The 19,802-nt window shown below is 41.1% G+C and overlaps 1 protein-coding gene across 7 annotated transcripts in view; it reads left to right on the top strand.

Annotated features, from left to right (window-relative positions):
* The first annotated feature begins 1,312 nt into the window (after positions 1–1,312).
* Zp3r (zona pellucida 3 receptor) overlaps positions 1,313–19,802 on the top strand; it is a 44,819-nt gene continuing 26,329 nt past the window's right edge. For 2 of the 7 annotated variants that reach the window (XM_017598691.3, XM_006249713.5), the window contains exons 1-4: positions 1,313–1,414; positions 11,413–11,594; positions 12,467–12,646; positions 15,983–16,082. In XM_017598691.3, the coding sequence (XP_017454180.1) occupies positions 11,438–11,594; positions 12,467–12,646; positions 15,983–16,082 (437 nt within the window). In that variant the 5' untranslated portion in view covers positions 1,313–1,414; positions 11,413–11,437. The remainder of the gene's footprint in view (positions 1,415–11,412; positions 11,595–12,466; positions 12,647–15,982; positions 16,083–19,802) is intronic. The other 5 variants (XM_063272065.1, XM_063272064.1, NM_001270845.1 and 2 more) reach the window with 3 other exon arrangements.

Raw genomic sequence — 19,802 nt, 5'->3', positions numbered from 1 at the left:
CTCCCATTGCTGATTCATCAATGCTGTTTGCTAGTGGATAAAGCTACCACTGCTGATTCATGTGAGCTGATATCTCGACAGTGAAGACAAGCATTGCCCAAGAGAACTATTTCTAAACAGGTCCACATCCCCCGTTGTCCTAATAACCTTTCCTTTCCACTCCCTCCGGTGGGTGGTGCTCTAGAAGGAGGTGAACGTGTTTAAGGACCCTTATTAAAGTAGGTTTTGAAAAATCTAAGCCTACAGCAGTAGGTTGGGATCTGATTTAAATTCTGTAGATAGTAAGGGACCAAGGGACTAATGTTCCTAGAAAGACATCAAGCAGTCCATGAAGGCTGTTGAGAACTGCAGTGATCATAGAGAGGTTGGGATACTGAAGGTCCAGAGCCTGGCTACACTTTGGAGCATGGCTTGTGGCAAGGGGTATCTTTAGCTTCGTTCATAGCTATTCCTTGCCCAATTTTATATATCACCCAGTGTCCTTGTGAATGTTGTGTGAGACCTTTGGGGATACATTAACTTAACAGGTCACTGGATTGCATCAACCCAGAAGACAAGAATGCCTTCAGATATCATCTGAGGGCCACAGCAGAAGTTCTCTGCTTTGCTGTAACCCACTGATATTTCTAGCAATGATTTGAAGAGTGTTGATTTGTGACTTTCTTGGCTCTGTTACTATAAAACTTTCATGTAACCATGGCCTCACAGAAACATGAGATTTAGTAAACCCAATTCTGTGTTTCTTGCACATGGTCACTGATATTTGGCTCTAGAATAATCAATCTCTTATTGTCTTTGAAGACAGAGTTTAAGGATTACTATCATATATCCTTGTGTTTATTCTATATCATTTCTAAAGTAATTATGATATATACAAGATGTAAATACTCTGAAAATTCTTTTTACGTGGTATTATTTTGGGAATAATGCACAAGATAGTTTGTACATATTCGGTACAGATGTAACCACTATGTCCCTTCCTACACAATCTACTGTCTAGCACTGCCCCTGCAGAATCCACAAATTCTATTGTGGATTGTATTGTGGTTACATCTGTAGAAACACCCTCCCAGTGGCCTCTCATGGGCAGGCAAGACAAAAACAAACACTAGTATATTTTATCCCATTTGAAAGGTTAGCTGAGAGGAAGGACCTGCAGTTAATCCTTTACAAGAATTATGACCGACTCCGTTTCTACTTGAGCTCATCCCCACTTGCTCAGCCAACCACTAACTGCACCACTGGAACTTCAGATTTTGACCAGAACATTTGCCTGAAAGGAAAGAATGTTGTGGTAATTCTGTTCCAGGGAGGGGCAAGGAATGTCAGTGACCAAAGACACTTCATTCTGAGAGGGGGGAAAAATCCCAAGGCAACACTAGAGTCTTCCTACGTCTTATTCAGATACCTACAGGTCAGTCATTTACTAAACACTCAGACTACCTTGGGGGAAAGGCTAGAGTTTGATCACCCTGATGAGTATAAAATTAGGGAAATAGTAACAAGGAAATAAGGTGCATAGCAGATTAGAAACGACTGGTACCATTTTTTCTGATTGTGAAGGCAACTGTGTGGTCTGTTTACCTACTCCTTGCATATGGGGGTGAAAATGCCAAATTATACTAGTTACCCAGTAAGTAAAAGGGGTAGAGAGTGGGAAGCACATAGCACAGGGGAGGTTGGAGCCAGCCACACTGAAAAGCTTCTCTCTCCATTGGCCATAGACTTTTGAGAGAGAAGACAGATGAGATAAGAGGATACCTGTCCCCCTCAATGCCATCCCTCAAGAGAACGTTTAGTCTTCACTGTGTCTCCCTTACTTTTCCAGAATTAGCCTTATGCCCCTGCTATAAAAAATAAACAAAAGACTTTTGACCTAAATGTAAAAGGTAGACTGTAAAGCTTCTATGAGAAGCCACAAGAGTCAATCGTTACTTCCTGAATAGGCAGCAACAAAAAAGAGAAAAATTGGGCTACATTAAAATAAAAAAGCATACTCTTGTGCCTAGAGAGATCCTGTTAAGGATGACTAGGAAACCAGGCATGGTGTCTGTCACCAATAATTTCAGCGTGTGGGAAATGAGCCTGGAAGTCAGGAAAATTTAAGGACACTTTGGTCTACTGAGTCTTTAGAGTAGACAGCATTTCTCCATAAATACAAGGAAGGCACAAAAAATAATAACTTTCACAGGTTAACAATAAAGACGGTGAATTGAATTTAAAATGAAGCTATTTGAATGCACATTTCTCTAAAAGACTGATTCATATGAACTGCAAACAACTGCATACAAATATCATTTGTATCGGTTTTCCTTAGAGAAATTTCAATCAAACTCGCAGGGAGACACCATGCTCATAGCAACAGGGATACTGCATCTCAAACAAATTAACACCACCACCGCCACCAAGAAAAACATAGTAAACACAAGCTTAGAGGGAAAGGTCAAGAAACTAGGATCTTCATGAGTTATTGGTATGAATGTAAAATGATTATTAACTTTGGAAACCAGTTTGCTATCACTAAGAATGTTGACAAACTAACTCTCTGGTCTAGGAGTCTCTGGGCTAGCTATGTATGCCTAGGAAAACATGTTCACCCAGAGAGATGAACACAGTGTTCATGGCAGCATTGTTTATATTGTAGATGATCTCCAACATGACAGATTGACATATAACTTTCAGAACTTGTTGTTGTTAGATATGCACGCTATAGAAGACATACTTTGAGTTTTGAAATCTGGTCCTCTCCTGGGTTAGCAATATCCAGTGGACCAGCCTCTTAGGAGACTGAGCAGTGGTGGAAACTTGCAGCTCCCAGTCAAACATGGCCAATGGAGGGGAAATGACCAATGGTTTGGGATGAACTGTGCTACCAGTGGGGTTTGGGATGTGGAGTTTTATGGTTTCCATCCTGTGGTGTCTACGAAATGCCCCCTCTTTGTGTGTGTGAGATTTCTAGTACTGGGTAGGCTTGGTAGATGGTTTTGTCCGAGTGTAGTCTAAGTGTTCTGAGTGTGTTTAGTGTAGATTAGGGCAAGCCGTGCTGTTTCGTGGGTATGACGGTAATGTTAATGCATCAATTTGATAGGATCTGGAATCCTCTAGGAAATAGCCTCTAAAAACACCTAAAACAGATACAGTTTAGCCATTTTCTCAAGCTCTAGCTGTAAGCACTTCCCCACCTAGCAGGCTGTACTTTCAAACCATGGGCTAAAAAAAACTCTCTCCCGCTTAAGTTGTTGCTGTTAGGGTATGTTATCCCAGCTACAGGGAAAGTAAACTGAGACTGCAGGTTCAATATATCATATTTTTTTTATTTATGATACATAGTTTTAGTTGGACAATGAGACACCAGAGGGCATCTTTAGTTTAACATATCAACAACCCACTTAATATACAGTATATAATATATTATATATAACATGTGTATAATATATAAAAAAAACCCACTTAATGCATATAACATATAAGCTGCTAGGTTGGGGAAGAGAGAAAGGAAATGCTTACTAGTGAGAACATAGTTTTGGAGGATGTGATGAAAAGTACCCTGCAATTCAGTGAAATATCAAACCTCACAGAACTAGATACTTTAAGTGGACAAGTTTTCCTCAATCCTCACATGTGGGAGGGAGTGACGGAATAAGACCGTTGTTAACTGAGTCCAGTGTTCTGTGTAAAATTACAGATGTCAGACAAGGCTGTGGGAGCACATGATTTCCTCCTAGAGAGAGAGTGGAAAACCAGGGAAAAATTGCAGGACAGTTCTGTCCATCTGCTCTGCATATAATCAGGCTCTTTCAGAGGACCACCCGGTACCAGCTCTTGGGTGTTTCTTTCCACTGGGGTGTACATACATAACTAAAGTGCCCTAGTGACACAATCATTCATTATTATATTTTAAATCACATTATTATATTTTAAATCATACTAATGATGTTTCGATTTCTAAGAGTTCTGGTTTTGGCAGAACTAATTCTAATGTCGGTTCTGTTACTATCTTCCAAAATATTTTCTAACATAAAAACATATTTGCGTGTTCTTGGTATTATACCGAGTCCTTTAAAAAGGATACCAATGTTAAATCCTCTTGAAAATTCTAACGGACATACACAACTAAAATTACAGTTTTATAAAAGAAAAAAAATACTACAATACCAAGAGAAGAACATCTCCGAAGGCACAGTGCCCCCTGTGAGCCTAGCACTTCGGCAGTGGTCTCAGCGCGGGGCTTCGGTGAACAAGGGATGTGACTGCTAAGCAGATAAGCCTGGCGTCCGTCTACTGTCAGGACTTAAACCAGCTGCTGCAAGCCCTTCAGAGAAGGCAGAGATCTTCATGCTGCCCCCTCTCTCCCATCCATCGCCTCCTTATAGAGGTCACCTTCTTACAGATGTGCCTACCTTTAAAACAGGTGAAAACTCTCCTCAGGTAACCCAGGCAACCTCACTCTGACATTCTCCAACTTCAGTTTCCCTAGTGGGAGAATTACGAAATAGTCTTCTTTTAAAATATATGCTTAGTTATTGACACTGTGTGTGTGTGTGTGTGTGTGTGTGTGTGTGTGTGTGTGTGTGTGTGCGCGCGCGCGCTTGCGCTTGCGCTTGCGCTTGCGCTTGGGTTGGGGGTGGGGCATGTGTTGTAGTGTGCATATGGCGACCAGAGGAAAACTTGCAGGAGTCGGTTCTCTCCTTCCACCGTATGGGTTCAGAGAGTCAACTTCAGGTCATCGGGCTGGGCAGCAAGCACCTTTACCTTCTGAGCATCTTGCCAGCCCTTCTGCTGTTGTTTTAATTAAAACTAACATTTTTCATACAATATATTCTGATCATCATTTCAACTCCTCATCTTCTCCCAGATTATCTACCTCCCTACCCATCTGGCTCTGAGCCTTCATTCTCTCTTTAACAAACAAAGTGCCCCCCCAAAAAAATCAGCGTTGAAAAAGAGAAAGAAAAAGCACAAAACACATGCATGTGCGCGCGCATGCATACAGACACACACACACACATACACCCCAAAACCCACAAACCCCACAAAATCAGAAAGCATAATACACAAGCAAATTACCAGTAAGATTAAAATGAAACAAAAAGCCCAAAGCATATGACCTGCCCTTAAATGTGGCTTATATATATCCAGTGAGACACCTCTGGAAATAACTAATTTTTCCTTTACAAAGGATTGTCATTGGAGATAGCTTCTTGTCTTGGGTAGAAGAGATCGTGTCTACTTCCCTGCCTCAGCTCTGGGTTCCTGTTTGGCTTGAACTGGTGCAGGCCTTGTGCACACTGCCACAGTTCTTGTGAGTTAGTTCATGTGTGCATTTGTCCTGCTGTGTCCAGAAGACAGTTTCCATGGTAACATCCATCCTTTGTGGCTCTTACAGATGTCTGTCTCCTATTCTGTCTAGTTTCCTGAGGGAAGAGATTTGAGGAAGACATCTTGTCTAGGACTGCCTCAAGGTCTCTCGCTCAGTGTTGCCCAGTTGGGGCCCTCCCTATCAGTTGTCATGCGTTGCAAGAGGAGACATCTCTAATGAGACTGTGCCCTAGTGAGACCCAAGTATATGTTTGTCATGCACGAGGATGCACTTCAACAAGACATCTTCATTGAAGCACTCTATATGCCTCGACACATTCAAGCTCCATTTCCGACTCTTGCTTTCTCCTCTGACCTCCCACTGCTCCCCTTCCTTTGCCCAAGTAGCCTTCCTTTTAGTTTGGTATTATCTACATAATTGCATATAAAGTTTAGGAGCCAGGTGTGAGAGAAGATGAGTGGTGTTTGTCTTAACACGAGGATCTCCAGTTCCATCCATTTCCAGGAAAGGACATAACTCCATTTTTCTTTGGGGCCTAATAAAACTCCACTATCCACACATAGCACATTTTCTTCCCATAACTAAGTAATGGTGAGTAGTGCCACAAAGGAACATGTGCAAGCAGTCTGTGGTGTGCCAGACAAGGGAGCCCTGTAGGGAGACAGACACCACAGTCAGGTTACAGCTTTAAGGAGAGCCCTCTGTTGTTGGGGTGCCTACATGGAAACTGAGCTGCAAGTCTGCTATATTTTTGCCAGGGCCCTCATTCTAGCCCCTGTATGCTCTTTGGTTGTTGGCTCAGTCTCTGAAAGCTCCCAGAGGTCCAGGTTAGTTGACACTATTGGTCCTCCTGTGGGGTTCTCATCTCCTTCATGGCCTTCAATCCTTCCTCCAACTCTTCCATAAGAGTTCCTGATCTCTTTCCACTGGTTGGATGTGGGTAGCTGTGTCTGTTTCAGTCAGCTGATGGGTAGAGACTCTCAGAGGACAGGTATGCTAGGCTCCTGTCTGCAAGCATAACAGAGTATCATTAGTAACATCAGGGATTGGTGCTTGCCCATGGGATAGGTTTCAAGTCGAGCCACTTACTGGTTAGCCTTTCCTTCAGTCTCTGCGCCATCTTTGTCCCTGTATTTCATTTGGATGGGACAAATTTTGGGCTGAAAGTTTTATAGGTGGGTTGGTGCTCCGGCTGGTTTTGTGTGTCAACTTGAAACAAGCTGGGGTTATCACAGATAAAGGAGCTTTCCTTGAGGAAATGCCTTCCTGAGATCCAGCTGTAAGGCATTTTCTCAATTAGTAATCAAGGGTGGGAGGGCTCATTATGGGTGGTGCCATCCCTGGTAGTCTTGGGTTCTATAAGAAAGCAGGTTGAGCAAGCCAGGGGAAGCAAGACAGTAAACAGAACCCCTCCATGGCCTCTGCATCAGCTCCTGCCTCCTGACCTGCTTGAGTTCCAGTCCTGGCTTCCTTTGGTGATGAACAGCAATGTGGAAGTGTAAGCTGAATAAACCCTTTCCTCCCCAACTTGCTTCTTGGTCATGATGTTTTGTGCAGGAATAGAGACCCTGACTAAGATAGTTGGTGTTCTTCTCCCTTCCTCGGGGGTCCTGCCGGGCTACAGTAGGTGGCCTCTTCAGGTTTCATGTCCACACTGTTATGCATCTTGGCTAAGGTCACCACATTGACTCCTGGGTGCCTCCCCAACCTCAAGTCTCTGGGACTTCCTAAAGATTTCCTCCACACCCCTTGGGAGCTGCAGCCTTTCATTCATTCTCCTGGTCCCCTCCTCTGTCTCTACACACTTGCCCTCCTATTTCCCCCTCCTTCCCTCTTCCACCCAGATCCCTCCCTCCATCTGCCTCCTGTGACTAGTTTGTTCCTCTTTCTAAATGTAATTTATTTTCACTTGGGCCTTCCTTCTTGTTTAACTTCTTTGGGTGTGTGGGATTTATCATGGGTATTCTGTACTTTATGGCTAATGCCTACTTATCAGTGAGTACATACCATGCATGTGCTTTTGGGTATGGGTTACCTCATTCTGAATGATATTTTCAAGTTCCATCCATTTGCTTGCAAAATTTATAATGTCTTTGTTTTTAATATCTGAGTAGTATTCTGCTGTGTAAATAAATCACTTTTTTTATCCATTCTTCTGTTAAATCCATTTAGTTCATAACATCTGTTAGCTCCAGTGTTTCTCTGTTTAATTTCTGTTTCAATGAGCTGTCCATTGGAGAGAGTAGAGTATTAAAGTCTCCCATTATAATTGTGTGGGGTTCAATATGTGATTTCAGCTTTAGTAACATGTCTTTTATGAATGTGTGTATCCTTGTGTTTGGGGCATAGATGTTCTAATTTGAGATATCATCTTGGTGAAATTTTCCTTTGATGAATATGAAGTGTCCCTTCCTCATCTTTTTTGATAACTTTTGGTTGAAAGTCTATTAAATTAGACATTAGAATGACTACTTCAGCTTGAGTTTTGGGTGTTTGCTTTTAAAACATTTTCCCAGCCCTTTATTCTGAGGTAGTGTCTATCTTTGTTGCTGATGTGTGTCTTGAATGCAGCAGAATGATGGTCCCTATTTATGAATCCACTCTGTTAGCCTGCGTCTTTTTAGTGGTTTGTTGAGTCCATTGATGATGAGAGATAATATTGATCAATGATTGATAGTTCCTGTTATTTTAATGTTGAAAGTTTGTGTGTGTGCACGTGTTGTGTGTGATACTCCTTTTTGTTTTCCTGTGATATGACTAATTTATTGTATTATGAATGCAGTTACACCACTTTGTTTTTTTATTCTTTAATCTTTTTTTATAGTCCAGGTTTTAGCCCCCTCCCAGTTCACCTTCCAACTGTTTCCCATCCCACCCTCCCCCAGTCTCCAGAGGATGTCCCCACCTCCCCACAACCCTACCAGACCTCCCCACTTCTTGGAGCCCTAAGTCTTTTGAGGGTTAGGTGCCTCTTCTCTGACTGAGTCCAGACCCAGCAGTGCTCTGCTATATATGTGTGGGGGGTCTCATCTCAGCAGGTGTGTGCTGCCTGGTTGGTGGCTCAATGTCTGAGAGATCTCAGGGGTCCAGGTTAATTGAGACTGCTGGTCCTCCTCCTACAGGGTTGCCCTCCTCCTCAGCTTCCCCCAGCTTTTCCCTGATTTAACCACCGGAGTCAGCGGCTTCTGTTCATTGGCTGGGTGCAAATATCTGCATCTGACTTTTTAAGCTGCTTGTTGGGTATTTCAGAGGACGGCAGTCACAATAAGTTCCTGTTTGTAAGCACACCATAGCCTCAGTAACAGTGTCAGGCCTTGGGGCCTCCCCGTGTGATGGATCCCACTTTGGGCTGGACTTTTTTTTTTTCCTCAGGCTCTTCTCCATTTCCATCCCTGTAGTTCTTTCAGATAGAAACAATTCTGGGTCAGTGTTTTTAACTGTGGGATGGTAACCCCATTCCTCCACTTGATGCCCTGCTGTTTTACTGGAGGTGGACTCTACAAGTTCCCTCTCCCCACTGTAGGGCATTTCATCTAAGGTCATGAGAGTCCCTGAGTCCTGAGAGTCTCACACCTCCCAGGTTTCTGGTACATTCTAGATGCCTCTCCTCTACCTCCTACCTCCCGAAGTTGCCTGTTTCAATTCTTTCTGCTGGCCCTCAGGGCTTCAGTCCTGTTCCCCACCCACCCCAATATCTGATCATGTTACCCTCTTCCCCTCCCTGTCACCTTTCCCTTACACTCTTTATGTTGGAGTTTTCCTTCTAGTATCCTCTGTAGGGCCAGATTAGTAGAAAGACACTGTTTAAATTTGGTTTTGTCATGGAATATCTTGGTTTCTCCATCTATGGTGATTCAAAGTTTTGCTAGGTATAGTAGTTGGAGATGAAATTTGTGGTTCCTTAGGGTCTGGAAGACATCTATACAGGCCCTTTTGGCTTTTAGAGTCTGTTGAGAAGTCGTGTATAATTCTATGTCTGCCTCTACATCTTACTTGACCGTTTTGCCTTGTAGCTTTTAATATTCTTGCTTTCCTCTGTACATTTAGTGTTTTGATTATTATGAGACTGAAGGATTTTATTTTCTAGTTCAATCTATTTGATATGTAGACTTCTTTTACATCTATAGGCGTCTTTCTTTAGGTTAAGGAAGTTTTCTTCTATGATTTTGTTGATTTATGTCTTCTGGCCTTTTGAACTTAGAATCTTCACCCTTTTCTATTCCTCTTATTCTTAGGTTTGGTCTTTTCATGGTGTCCCAGATTTCCTGGATGTTTTGAGTTAGGAACTTTTCACATGTGACATTTTCCTTGACCAATGTATCAATTTCTTCCATGGTATCTTCCATGCCTGAGATTCTCTCTTTCATCTCCTGTATTCTGTTGCTGATGCTTATGTCTGTAGTTCCTTTTCTCTTTCCTAGGTTTTCCATTTCCTAGGTTGCCTCCATTTGTATTTTCTTTATTATTTCTCTTTCTATTTTTAGGTCTTGGATCATTTTATTAATTTCCTTTGCCTGTTTGATTGTATTGTCCTTATCTTTTTAAGAGATTTATTTGTCTCTTTCTTAAAGGCTTCTACCTGTTTGTTTTTACCTGTATTTCTTTAAGGGAATTATTTATATCCTCTTTAAAGGCTTCTATCATCTTCATGAGATGGGGTTTAAAGTCACATTCTTGCTCTTCAGGTGTGTGAAGCTATCCAGGGCTTGCTTCAGTAGGAGAGCTGGGTTCTGATGCTGTCATATTGCATTTGCTTTTAGTGATTAGGTTCTTGTGCTTGCCTTTCACCCTCTCATTGTCTCTGGTGTTGGCTGACCTGAGTGTCCTGAGTTGGAGCAAGCCTCCTAGGAGGCAGGTGGAGCTATGAGGTGGGGCATGGGGAGCCAGCCTGCAACTGCAGGTGTAGGTTCAAACTGAAGGGAGGTGGAGCTATGACAGGGAAAAGCAGAGCTCATGACTACTGGGCTTGCTAGGATACCAGCAGGTTAGGAAATTGGGGCAGAAGAGGATCTCATCTGTATGTCTCTCAGGTTATAGCAGACCTACTGGTAGGCAGGCAGAATTGTGGAGTGGGACTACTCTGATATTTCTCCATTGTTCATTGTATAGGTAGCTATTCATGAGAATTGTATTGAATCACTACTAACATTATGTGAAGTTATTATGTGTGCCTATATATCAGGTAGTTTTGTTTTATTAACCTGGGTGTGTTGATGCTCACTGCATGTATGTTTTAAATAAACCTCTCTGTCCTCTCTCTCTCTCTCTCTCTCTCTCTCTCTCTCTCTCTCTCTCTCTCTCTGATACTACCATCTTATGAAGTCACATGCCATCTTAGAAAATTATAATAATCATGTCACTCAAAACCAACACAAAGGTGGCCCTCTCCATTCCCTGAGGACAAACGTCTAATCTTGGTACTGAACATCCCATCAAATCTACTTCTAATCTGTCTCTAACCAATCATCTTCCTAGTAAAATTCATACCTTCTAAACTAATCAAAGTCGTGACTAGAGAAGATCTTATTTCTCACTGTTAATGTTAGATCTACTCTTGATTTTCACTTTTAATATAAATGAAACCTACCACTCTACCTATCACTTTGGAGTTGACAGCAACACTTACTACATAGGAAACCACTTCTGGAATGCCCATTCCTATCTCCATACGGAATTAGTTGGTCTTCTGAGTAAGTTCCTGGTATATGTTATGCCAAAAAAAGCTATCATGGGCTGGAGAGATGGCTCAGTGGTTAAGAGTATCGGCTGCTCTTCCTGAGGTCCTGAGTTCAAATCCCAGCAACCACATGGTGGCTCACAACCATCCGTAATGAGATCCGATGCCCTCTTCTGGTGTGTCTGAAGATGGCAATAGTGTACTTATATACAATAAATAAATCTTTTAAAAAAAGCTATCATGTATTGTAAACATTTGATTTAATATATTTTTATATATGCAATTATAATATCTTTGGAGATAGTTCCTATGGTTTGTTTTGTTTGGGAGGTGTGTGTGTGTGTGTGTGTGTGTGTGTGTGTGTGTGTGTGTGATGAAAAGCACAAGACCAATGACTATTGAGTTTTCTTGGCAGAAACATATTGGAAAGGCATCAAAACATGTATTCTCCACAAGATTCAGATACACTCACCGAGAGTTCTGTCCTCCACAGAAAAGGGATAATGACAGCCTGGTCCTTGCATGAGCTGTGGAAAACCTCTCATTCAACACTGTTCCAAGTGACCCTGGCCACTGTTCTGATGGCTCCTGTTCTTGGTAAGTAATTGGGGGAAGATAAGCCATATGTCACCCTATCATGAGTCCATCACATGCAAGCTTTAAGCAATGTCCAGTGGCTATCCTTTTTCACATCATAGGATATATTAGATGGCTGGAGATTCAGGAAAATTTGCTCTACTTTTGACAAAAGATGGTTTTCTAGGTGCTTTTGATATTCTTTTAGAATAGCCTGTGCAAGGATTTGCAAATAATCTAAATTCAAAGCAACTCTGACCAGGAATAAATATGTGTTATCTGTCTGTCTGACTGTGACAACTCCCCACTGTTTAAGTAATTATGTAGAATAGATGCAGACAGTTCCACTGGGTCATGCAGAAGGTATTTAGTTCTTTATTTAATTATTACTAGGAAAGTAGGATTAAGACTTTCTCCCCAAAGGATTCAATGGAGTAAGAACATTGTGAAGATTTTGAAAGGTCTTTTAAGACAGACGATGTATACAAATTTGAAAAGCTCCAAGTGAACATAAATGAAATGCTCCTTTCTATCCTGTCTTCCGAGACAGCTAATCTTGCATAAGGAAATATGCTTTAAAAAAACAAAAAAAGATTTTTGGCAGGACATATGACTATATTTCAAGTAGGCAGATGTGATCAATGATAAAATAATGAAATTGACATATTTTACTAACTAGAAGAGGGTAAGTGAAATTTCTATGCCATTGTTGTTGTTGTTATTGCCAGAGCACATACATTAATGATCGTCTATTGAGTTCATTGAGATTTGGGGTACTGAGAGTCATGATGGGAAAGACACATGCTCCATGCTCAGTAAACCTTACTACTCAAATTTTAAGATTCTGTCTCTCAAGGTACAGCTTGTGGTGTTCCTTGTAATTTGGTATCCAGGTGACTGTGGACCTCCACCCAGTTTACCGTTCGCTTCTCCAATCAGCCAGTTAGATGAGGTATCCTTCCCACCTGGAGCTGTTCTGAAATATACCTGCCATCATGGCTTCAAGAGAACCAATTCAAGCCATATTACTTGTGATGAGAATGGTTCATGGGTGTATACTACTTTTTGTGCCAGTGAGTATCAACATGTATTCTCCTCTGTAATTTTTCTTCTCAAAAATTCTCATAGAAATGTAGTAAATTACTCAAGTCTAAAGAAAACATTTGAATAATTTTGTATTAAAAATTAATACTACTTGGGGTGGGAGAGGTGGCTCAGCAGTTGAAAGGAGCAGACTTGAACCCCAGAACCAGTATGCGTGTTCAGTTAATGCCTGTAATGTTAGCTCCTAGGACTTTGATGTCGTCTCTCAGCTTCCACATGCATTGTTGTGTGCACTGTGCACAGAAATTCATAAAACAAGTATTTTAAAGAATTAGAATTGACTACAATATTTGGAGAAAGACATTCAGCAATGTATCATATCCTATTTTTGTAACAGTGAGGATTTAAAATTTGTTTTCTATTTTCTTCTGTCTGTGACCAAAGGTAAAGATTTTACATATTCATGTATAAAGTTAACCAGTATATTATGTTCCATATTATATTAATCAACTAAATGAAATCAAGTACAGGCTTTTTTTTTCTTTTTAAAGTATTTCACAAAAATTGGTAATGTATTTATTTTTATTTTTCCTCAAAATAACTATTCAATGAATCAGGACAAAACCCAAGAATTTGAATATACCACAGAGCTATCTGGAAGCAGAAGTTGAAATGAATTAAGTGGCCTTTTACCTTTATTTTATTCTTTAAATTTTGTATAGAGATACACAATATCTTAGTCGCATCTGCCCAGTCCTTTCCTCTCATGCCTTTCTCCCTCCCACAACTTGTCATCTCTTCACTTTCTGTAACCCATGGAGTCCAGTTACTGCTATCTGTGTGTGCATGTGTTTGGGGCCATGGACTGGGGGGCACGAGAACTTACCAGTAGACACCACCCAAAGAAAAATTATTTTCCTTTTCTTAGTAGCCATCAACTGCCTCAGCTAAGAGGGAGAATAGAGAGCTCCTTTCCAACTCTATACTGGAATTTTTAATTGTCTTCATCTCATGAAGGTTGCCATAACTGTTATGAGTCTGGGTGTGCAACAGCTGTCATGACCAGAGGACAAATTTCTCGGCCCTCCTCCCTGTCCTCCAGTTCTGACATTCTTTCTGCCCTTTCTTTGCTGATGTTCCCTAAGCTTTGATGGGTCTGCTTTGATATAAATGATCTATCCATCACTGAGTACCCACACTCACTATTCTTAACACTTTGAACAGCTATGAATCTCTGGATTGATCACTATCCTCTGTATTAAGGAGCTCCTATGACAAAATTCAGGAATAGCTTAGGTTTATAGGTATAAACATGAATATTTAGAAAGCAGTTTGATAACATGACCAAACAACAACAGTCGGTTCAATCCTAGGACCTATGACCTCTATAGCCATAGACTTTTGATCAGGTTTAGAGTACCAGGAATGAATTCTCTTCTGAGAAAGAGGCCTTAGACACACTTTATCCAGATCATTCCATGGCAACCATGCTATTATTATACCAGTGGCCAAGCCTTATCTCAGAGGTCAAGTACTACAACATGTAGAATCTAGCACTGGGTAACACCACTGATGTCTTTTCTCTCCCAGTAGCCTATATAGCACATCTGGCACCATGAAGGTAGCCAACAGCAAGTTTCCTTATTTGTTTGAGATTTGTTTTATATCCGGTAGCCAATGTGTGTGGTGTCTTTAGCAATAAGTTCTTACCCACTATGGTCATGGGCAACCAAGAGCAAATATGGCTCTGACCAACAACCCCCTGAGTTTGGAATTGAGATGTTGACTTAGTCACCCATGAGTTCTGGGAGCAGCATTGCTCATCCATTTGGGGTAATTCTGTTCACATGACTTTAAAAATTATACTCGCTTCCAAATTAGTGGGATGCTGTAAGGGTTCTCCATACATCCTTAGGTATGGTTAGCCCATTCTTTATCTCTCCTTTCCCTACCTGCTTGTCACCATCCCTACTTTAACCTTTAGCTCCCAGCATACCTGTTCTGGCTTGTCACGTATGTTGATTATATTTTCACTTGGGTTGAAGATCATAGGTTTGCCTTCTTCATGCACACGTCACTTTGATTAAGCTCCTCCCCGCTCTCATCACTCACTCGGTACTTGAACCTTTCTTTTCCTATTATCCCGCCTTTTTCATCACCTATCTTCTTTTTTTTTTTTTTTTTTTTTTTTGGTTCTTTTTTTCGGAGCTGGGGACCAAACCCAGGGCCTTGTGCTTCCTAGGCAAGCGCTCTACCACTGAGCTAAATCCCCAACCCCATCACCTATCTTCTATTACCACCCCTCCTAAATGCATTCCCCAGTGACCTTTTTCTGGTTTTCTGGCTTCCACATGCACTTCAGACTAAACAGACAAGGTAGAAGATCTGAAGTTAGCACCCGCATCTGAGAGAAGATATGCATTGTTTGTCTTTGGGAGACTGGAGTGACTTAACTCAGTATGATTTTTCCCCCCAGTTCTATCCATTGAAGCATAAGTGTCATGACTTCATTTCCCATACAGCTGAGTAATATTTCTTGGTGTTTTTGTACCACACTTCCATTATCTCCTCATCAGTTGATAGATATCTAGGTTGATTCTGTTTTGTTGCTACTGTAAATAGAGAGGAAGTAAATGTAGTTGTGCAAGTGTTTCTGTAGTTAGATATAAAGTGCTTTGGAGAAACTATATACCTTCATTAGAGAAAGAGTGAGTACTGTTCAGATTTTGATGTTATGCCAACAATATCATGCTTTAGGAGGACAGGAAAGCCAATATTATAAAGATACTAAAATTTAGTTCTATGATTAGAACTAGCCACTAGACGAAGTGGGGAATGAAAGAATAAAAAAAAGCAGCTAAAAAGTCAGAAGTTTAAAAAAGCCCTAAATACCTCAAATTCCAGACCCTGCCCTCTACCTGTACTAGCTGACCATAAAGTTAGATTAAAATCTTAGAGAATAATCTTGAGAAACTGTGAGTTTCTCCTTGTGATTTTTCACTGGTATTCTTGTGAATTTCCAATGACACCACCCCTGCCCCCTTGGGTTGTGGTTTCTCCCTTTAAATACCCTTTCTCCCAGCCTCTCGGGGTCGAACTCCACTGCCCCTGCATGGAATATGAGTCTCGACCCCAGTGCACTGGTTCCTGTCAATAAACCTCATGTTTATTACAAAAAAAAGAAAGAAAGAAAGAAAGAAAAGAAAATGCTTTGGATATATGCCTAGGTATGGATGAGTCATTTGGTCATCCTATTTCACGTTCTTTGAGAAAATCCAACTGGATTTCCAAAATTAAGTATCTCCCTCCCTCAATTTTATATCTCTTATTTCTAACCACTAATCACCAGTTTAATTTTCCTCCAGGGAAACGGTGCAAAAACCCAGGCGAGTTGGTCAATGGGAAAATAGAAATCCTGTCTGACCTTTTGGTAGGCTCAAACATAGAGTTCAGCTGCTCGGAGGGGTAAGTGAGAACAAGGCAAGTTGGAAGCAATGACTTTTCTTTTAATCAATTTTACAAGGAGTTAACACATTCATGCTTTAAAGAATAAAACTGTGTATCAATTTATAACTTGAAAAGTTCTTCCTTTACTCAGTTCCATTTATCCACTCTTCCGGATAAATGAACAAGAAATGGCATTGACTAGTTTCTGAGTGTCTTTTCAGCATTTATTATATAAACATAACCGAGACAAATACTTTTACTAATATCTTACTCCTTTTATACATAGTTATCTGACTTTATACATTATTTTGAACTTTGATTTTTTTCCTTCTCAACTGCATTGCATTGTGCTCAATAGAGTTTTTGTTACCCAAATCTATATTTTCATATACAATGTATTTAGAGATGAGGCCTTTTGTATGTCGGTTCCCCCATGCAACCCCCAAAAGAAGAGTTTCTTTCCTCTGCAAACTGATAAGCAACCAGTGCTCAATTACTGAAACACCCCAGGATCGAAGATTCCAGCCTCCAGAGCTGGGCAAATGAGGTTTTTGTTAAAGGCACATCTTGAAGATGAACACATTCCCTAGATCCTTGATCCTCCTGTTGCATTGTCCACTCATTGCAAGTCTGTATCGTATGTGAGGGTATTGCATTAATTTTCCATTCTTGGGGCAAAATATCCATGATTAACAATTTACAAGGAAGAATATTTTATTTTGGTCCATGACTTTTGAGGCTTCAGTTTAGAGTATCTAGGTACCATGGCCACAATGTGCTAACAATATGGAGCAAAACTGTATACCCTGTGGTATTTTGGAAGCAAGAAGAATGAAAAGGAGCTAGATTTTAGGGTATCCTTCAAGGGCATGGCATCATGGACCTACACACTCCTGCTAGGTTCACATTCTAAATTTCAGTCTTCTGTAGTACCTTTCTACCAGCTTGGGACCACACCCTCAATGCCTGAGCCTTTGAAGAATATTCCATAAGCCTACTACAGCAGATGAAGTTTTTCAAAATATACCAGAGCTTATCACTCTTTATTCAATGGTTCTTGAGAAGAAGCTTCTATATGTTTCTAATCTCGTGTTATAAATACAATTCTCTGATTCTCTGTTTGCTAAATGCAGATGACATGTAGATATTTCTTCAGGTTACATCTCCAGGAGTGGGTTGTTCTAAACCAGCAGTTCTCAACCCCATGGATCAGGACTCCTTTGGGGGGGTTGAGTCAGCTTCTCACAGGGTTCGCCTAAGACCATTAGAAAACATATGTATATTATAATTTATAACAGTAGCAAAATTGCAGTCATAAAGTACCAGCAAAAATAATTTTATGATTCTGGGCTGCTATCATAATTTTTTAAATAATTTTAAATCTTTTTTTATAGTCTAGTCATTATCCCCTTCCTGGTCTGCCCTCCCACATTTCCTCATCTCATCCCCCCTCCTCCATCTCCAAGAGGATGTCCCCACCCCCTCACCCCACCTCACACTGCTGGGCCTTCTCATTCCCTGGGGCTTCAAGTCTCTCCAGGGATAGGTGTATCTTCTCTCACTGAGGCCAGACCAGGCAGTCCTCTGCTGTATATGTGTCAGGTGCCTCAGAACAGCTAGTGTATGCTGCCTGCTTAGTGACTCAGTGACTGAGAGATCTTGGGGGTCCAGGTTAGTTGAGATTGCTGGTCTTCCTATGGGGTCACCCTCCTCCAAAACTTCTAGCCTTTCCCTCATTCAACCACAGGGGTCCCCAACTTCAGTCCAGTAGTTGGGTATAAGTATGTGTTTCTGTCTCAGTCAGCTGCTTATTGGGCCTCTTGGAGGGCAGCCATGCTAGGCTCCTGTGTGTAAGCACATCATAGTATTAGTAATAGCGTCAAACCTTGGAGCCTCCCCTTGAGATAGATCCCAGTTTAGGCCAGTAACTAGACCTCCTTTCCCTCAGTCTCTTCTCCATTTTTGTCCCTGCATTTCTTTTAGACTGTAGAATGACAACCCCATCCCTCTACTTGATGCTCTGTCTATATACTGGAGGTGGACTCTACGAGTTCCCTCTCCCCAATGTTGGGCATTTTATCTAAAGTCCCTCCCTTGAGTCCTGAATGTATATCTCACCTCCCAGGTTTCTGGTACATTCTAGAGGGTCCCCCCACCTCCCACCTCCTGAGGTTGGCTGTTTCCATTCATTCTGCTAGCCCTTGGGGCTTCACTCCTGTTCTCCCCTCCCCAATAACTGATCATATTCCCCTTTTTCCTTCCACCTCCCTCTCCTTCCCAGGTGCCTACCTCCTTCTGACCCCCGTAATTGCTTTCTTCTCCCTCCCAAGTGGGATGGAGGCATCCTCACTTGGGCCCATTTGCTTGTTCCTCCTTGAGTTCTGTGGACTGTATACTGGGTGTTCTGTACTTTTTTGGGTAATATTCACTTATTAGTGAGTACATACCATGCATGTCCTTTTGAGTCTGAGTTACCTCACTCAGGATGATATTTTCTGGTTCCATCCATTTGCCTGAAAAACTCATGATATCCTTGTTCTTAATAGACGAATAGTATGTCATTGTGTAAATGAACCACATTTTCTGTACCCATTCTTCTGTCGTGGGATATCTGTGTTGTTTCCAGATTCTGGCTATCACAAATAAGGCCACCATGAACTTAGTGGAACATGTGCCCTTTTGGTATGGTGGGGCATATTTTTGGGCATAGTCCCAAAAATGGTATAGCTGGTTCTTTAGGTAGAACTATTTCCAATTTTCTGAGTAACCTCCAGATTGATTTCCAGAGTGGTTGTACCAGTTTGCAATACTGCCAGCAATAGAGGAGTGTTTCTCTTTCTCCACATCCTCATCAACATGTGCTGCCACCTGAATTTTTTATCTTAGCCATTCTGATGGGTGTAAGGTGAAATCTCAGGGTCATTTTGATTTGCATTTCCCTGATGACTAAGGACTTTGAACATTTCTTTAAGTGGATCTTGGCCACTTGAAAATCCTCTGTTGTGAATTCTCTGTTTAGTTCTATCCCTGCTTTTTGATTGGGTTGTTTGGTTTTTTGTAAGTTAGTTTCTTGAGTTCTTTATATGTATGTTGACTATTAGCCCTCTATTGGATGTGGGGATAATGAAGATTTTTTTCCCAAACTATAATTTGTCGATTTATCCTATTGACTATGTCCTTTGCCTTACAGAAGCTTTTTAGTTTCATGAGGTCCCATTTATCAATTCTTGATCATAGATCCTGAGCCATCAGAGTTCTGTTTAGGAAATCCCTCCCACCCTGTACCAGTGAGTTCGAGGCTCTTTCCCACTACTTCTTCTATTAGATTCAGTGTATCTGGTTTTATGTTAAGGTCCTTGATCTGCTTGGACTTGAGCTTTGTGCAAGGTAACATATATGGGTCTATTTTCATTTTTTTACATACAGACTGCTAGTTAGACCAGCACCATTTATTGAAGGTGCTTTCTTTTTCCCATTGTATATTTTCGGCTCTTTGTCAAAGATCGTGTCTGAAGATCTAGTGTCTGTAAATGTGTGGGTTTATTTCTGGGTCTTCAATTCTATTCCATTGACCAGCATGTCTGTCTCTGTACCAGTACCATGCAGTTTGTATCAGTATTGCTTTGTAGTACAGCTTGAGCTCAGGGATAATGATTCCCCCAGAAATTCTTTTATTGTTAAGAATTGTTTTCTCTATCCTGAGTTTTTTGCTTTTCCATATGAAATTGAGAATTGCTC

This window comes from Rattus norvegicus, chromosome 13 (genome assembly GCF_036323735.1).
Source record: "Rattus norvegicus strain BN/NHsdMcwi chromosome 13, GRCr8, whole genome shotgun sequence".
NCBI lineage: Eukaryota > Metazoa > Chordata > Mammalia > Rodentia > Muridae > Rattus > Rattus norvegicus.
Note: the sequence above shows the minus strand (reverse complement) of the source record. Positions and strands in the feature narration are given on the sequence as shown.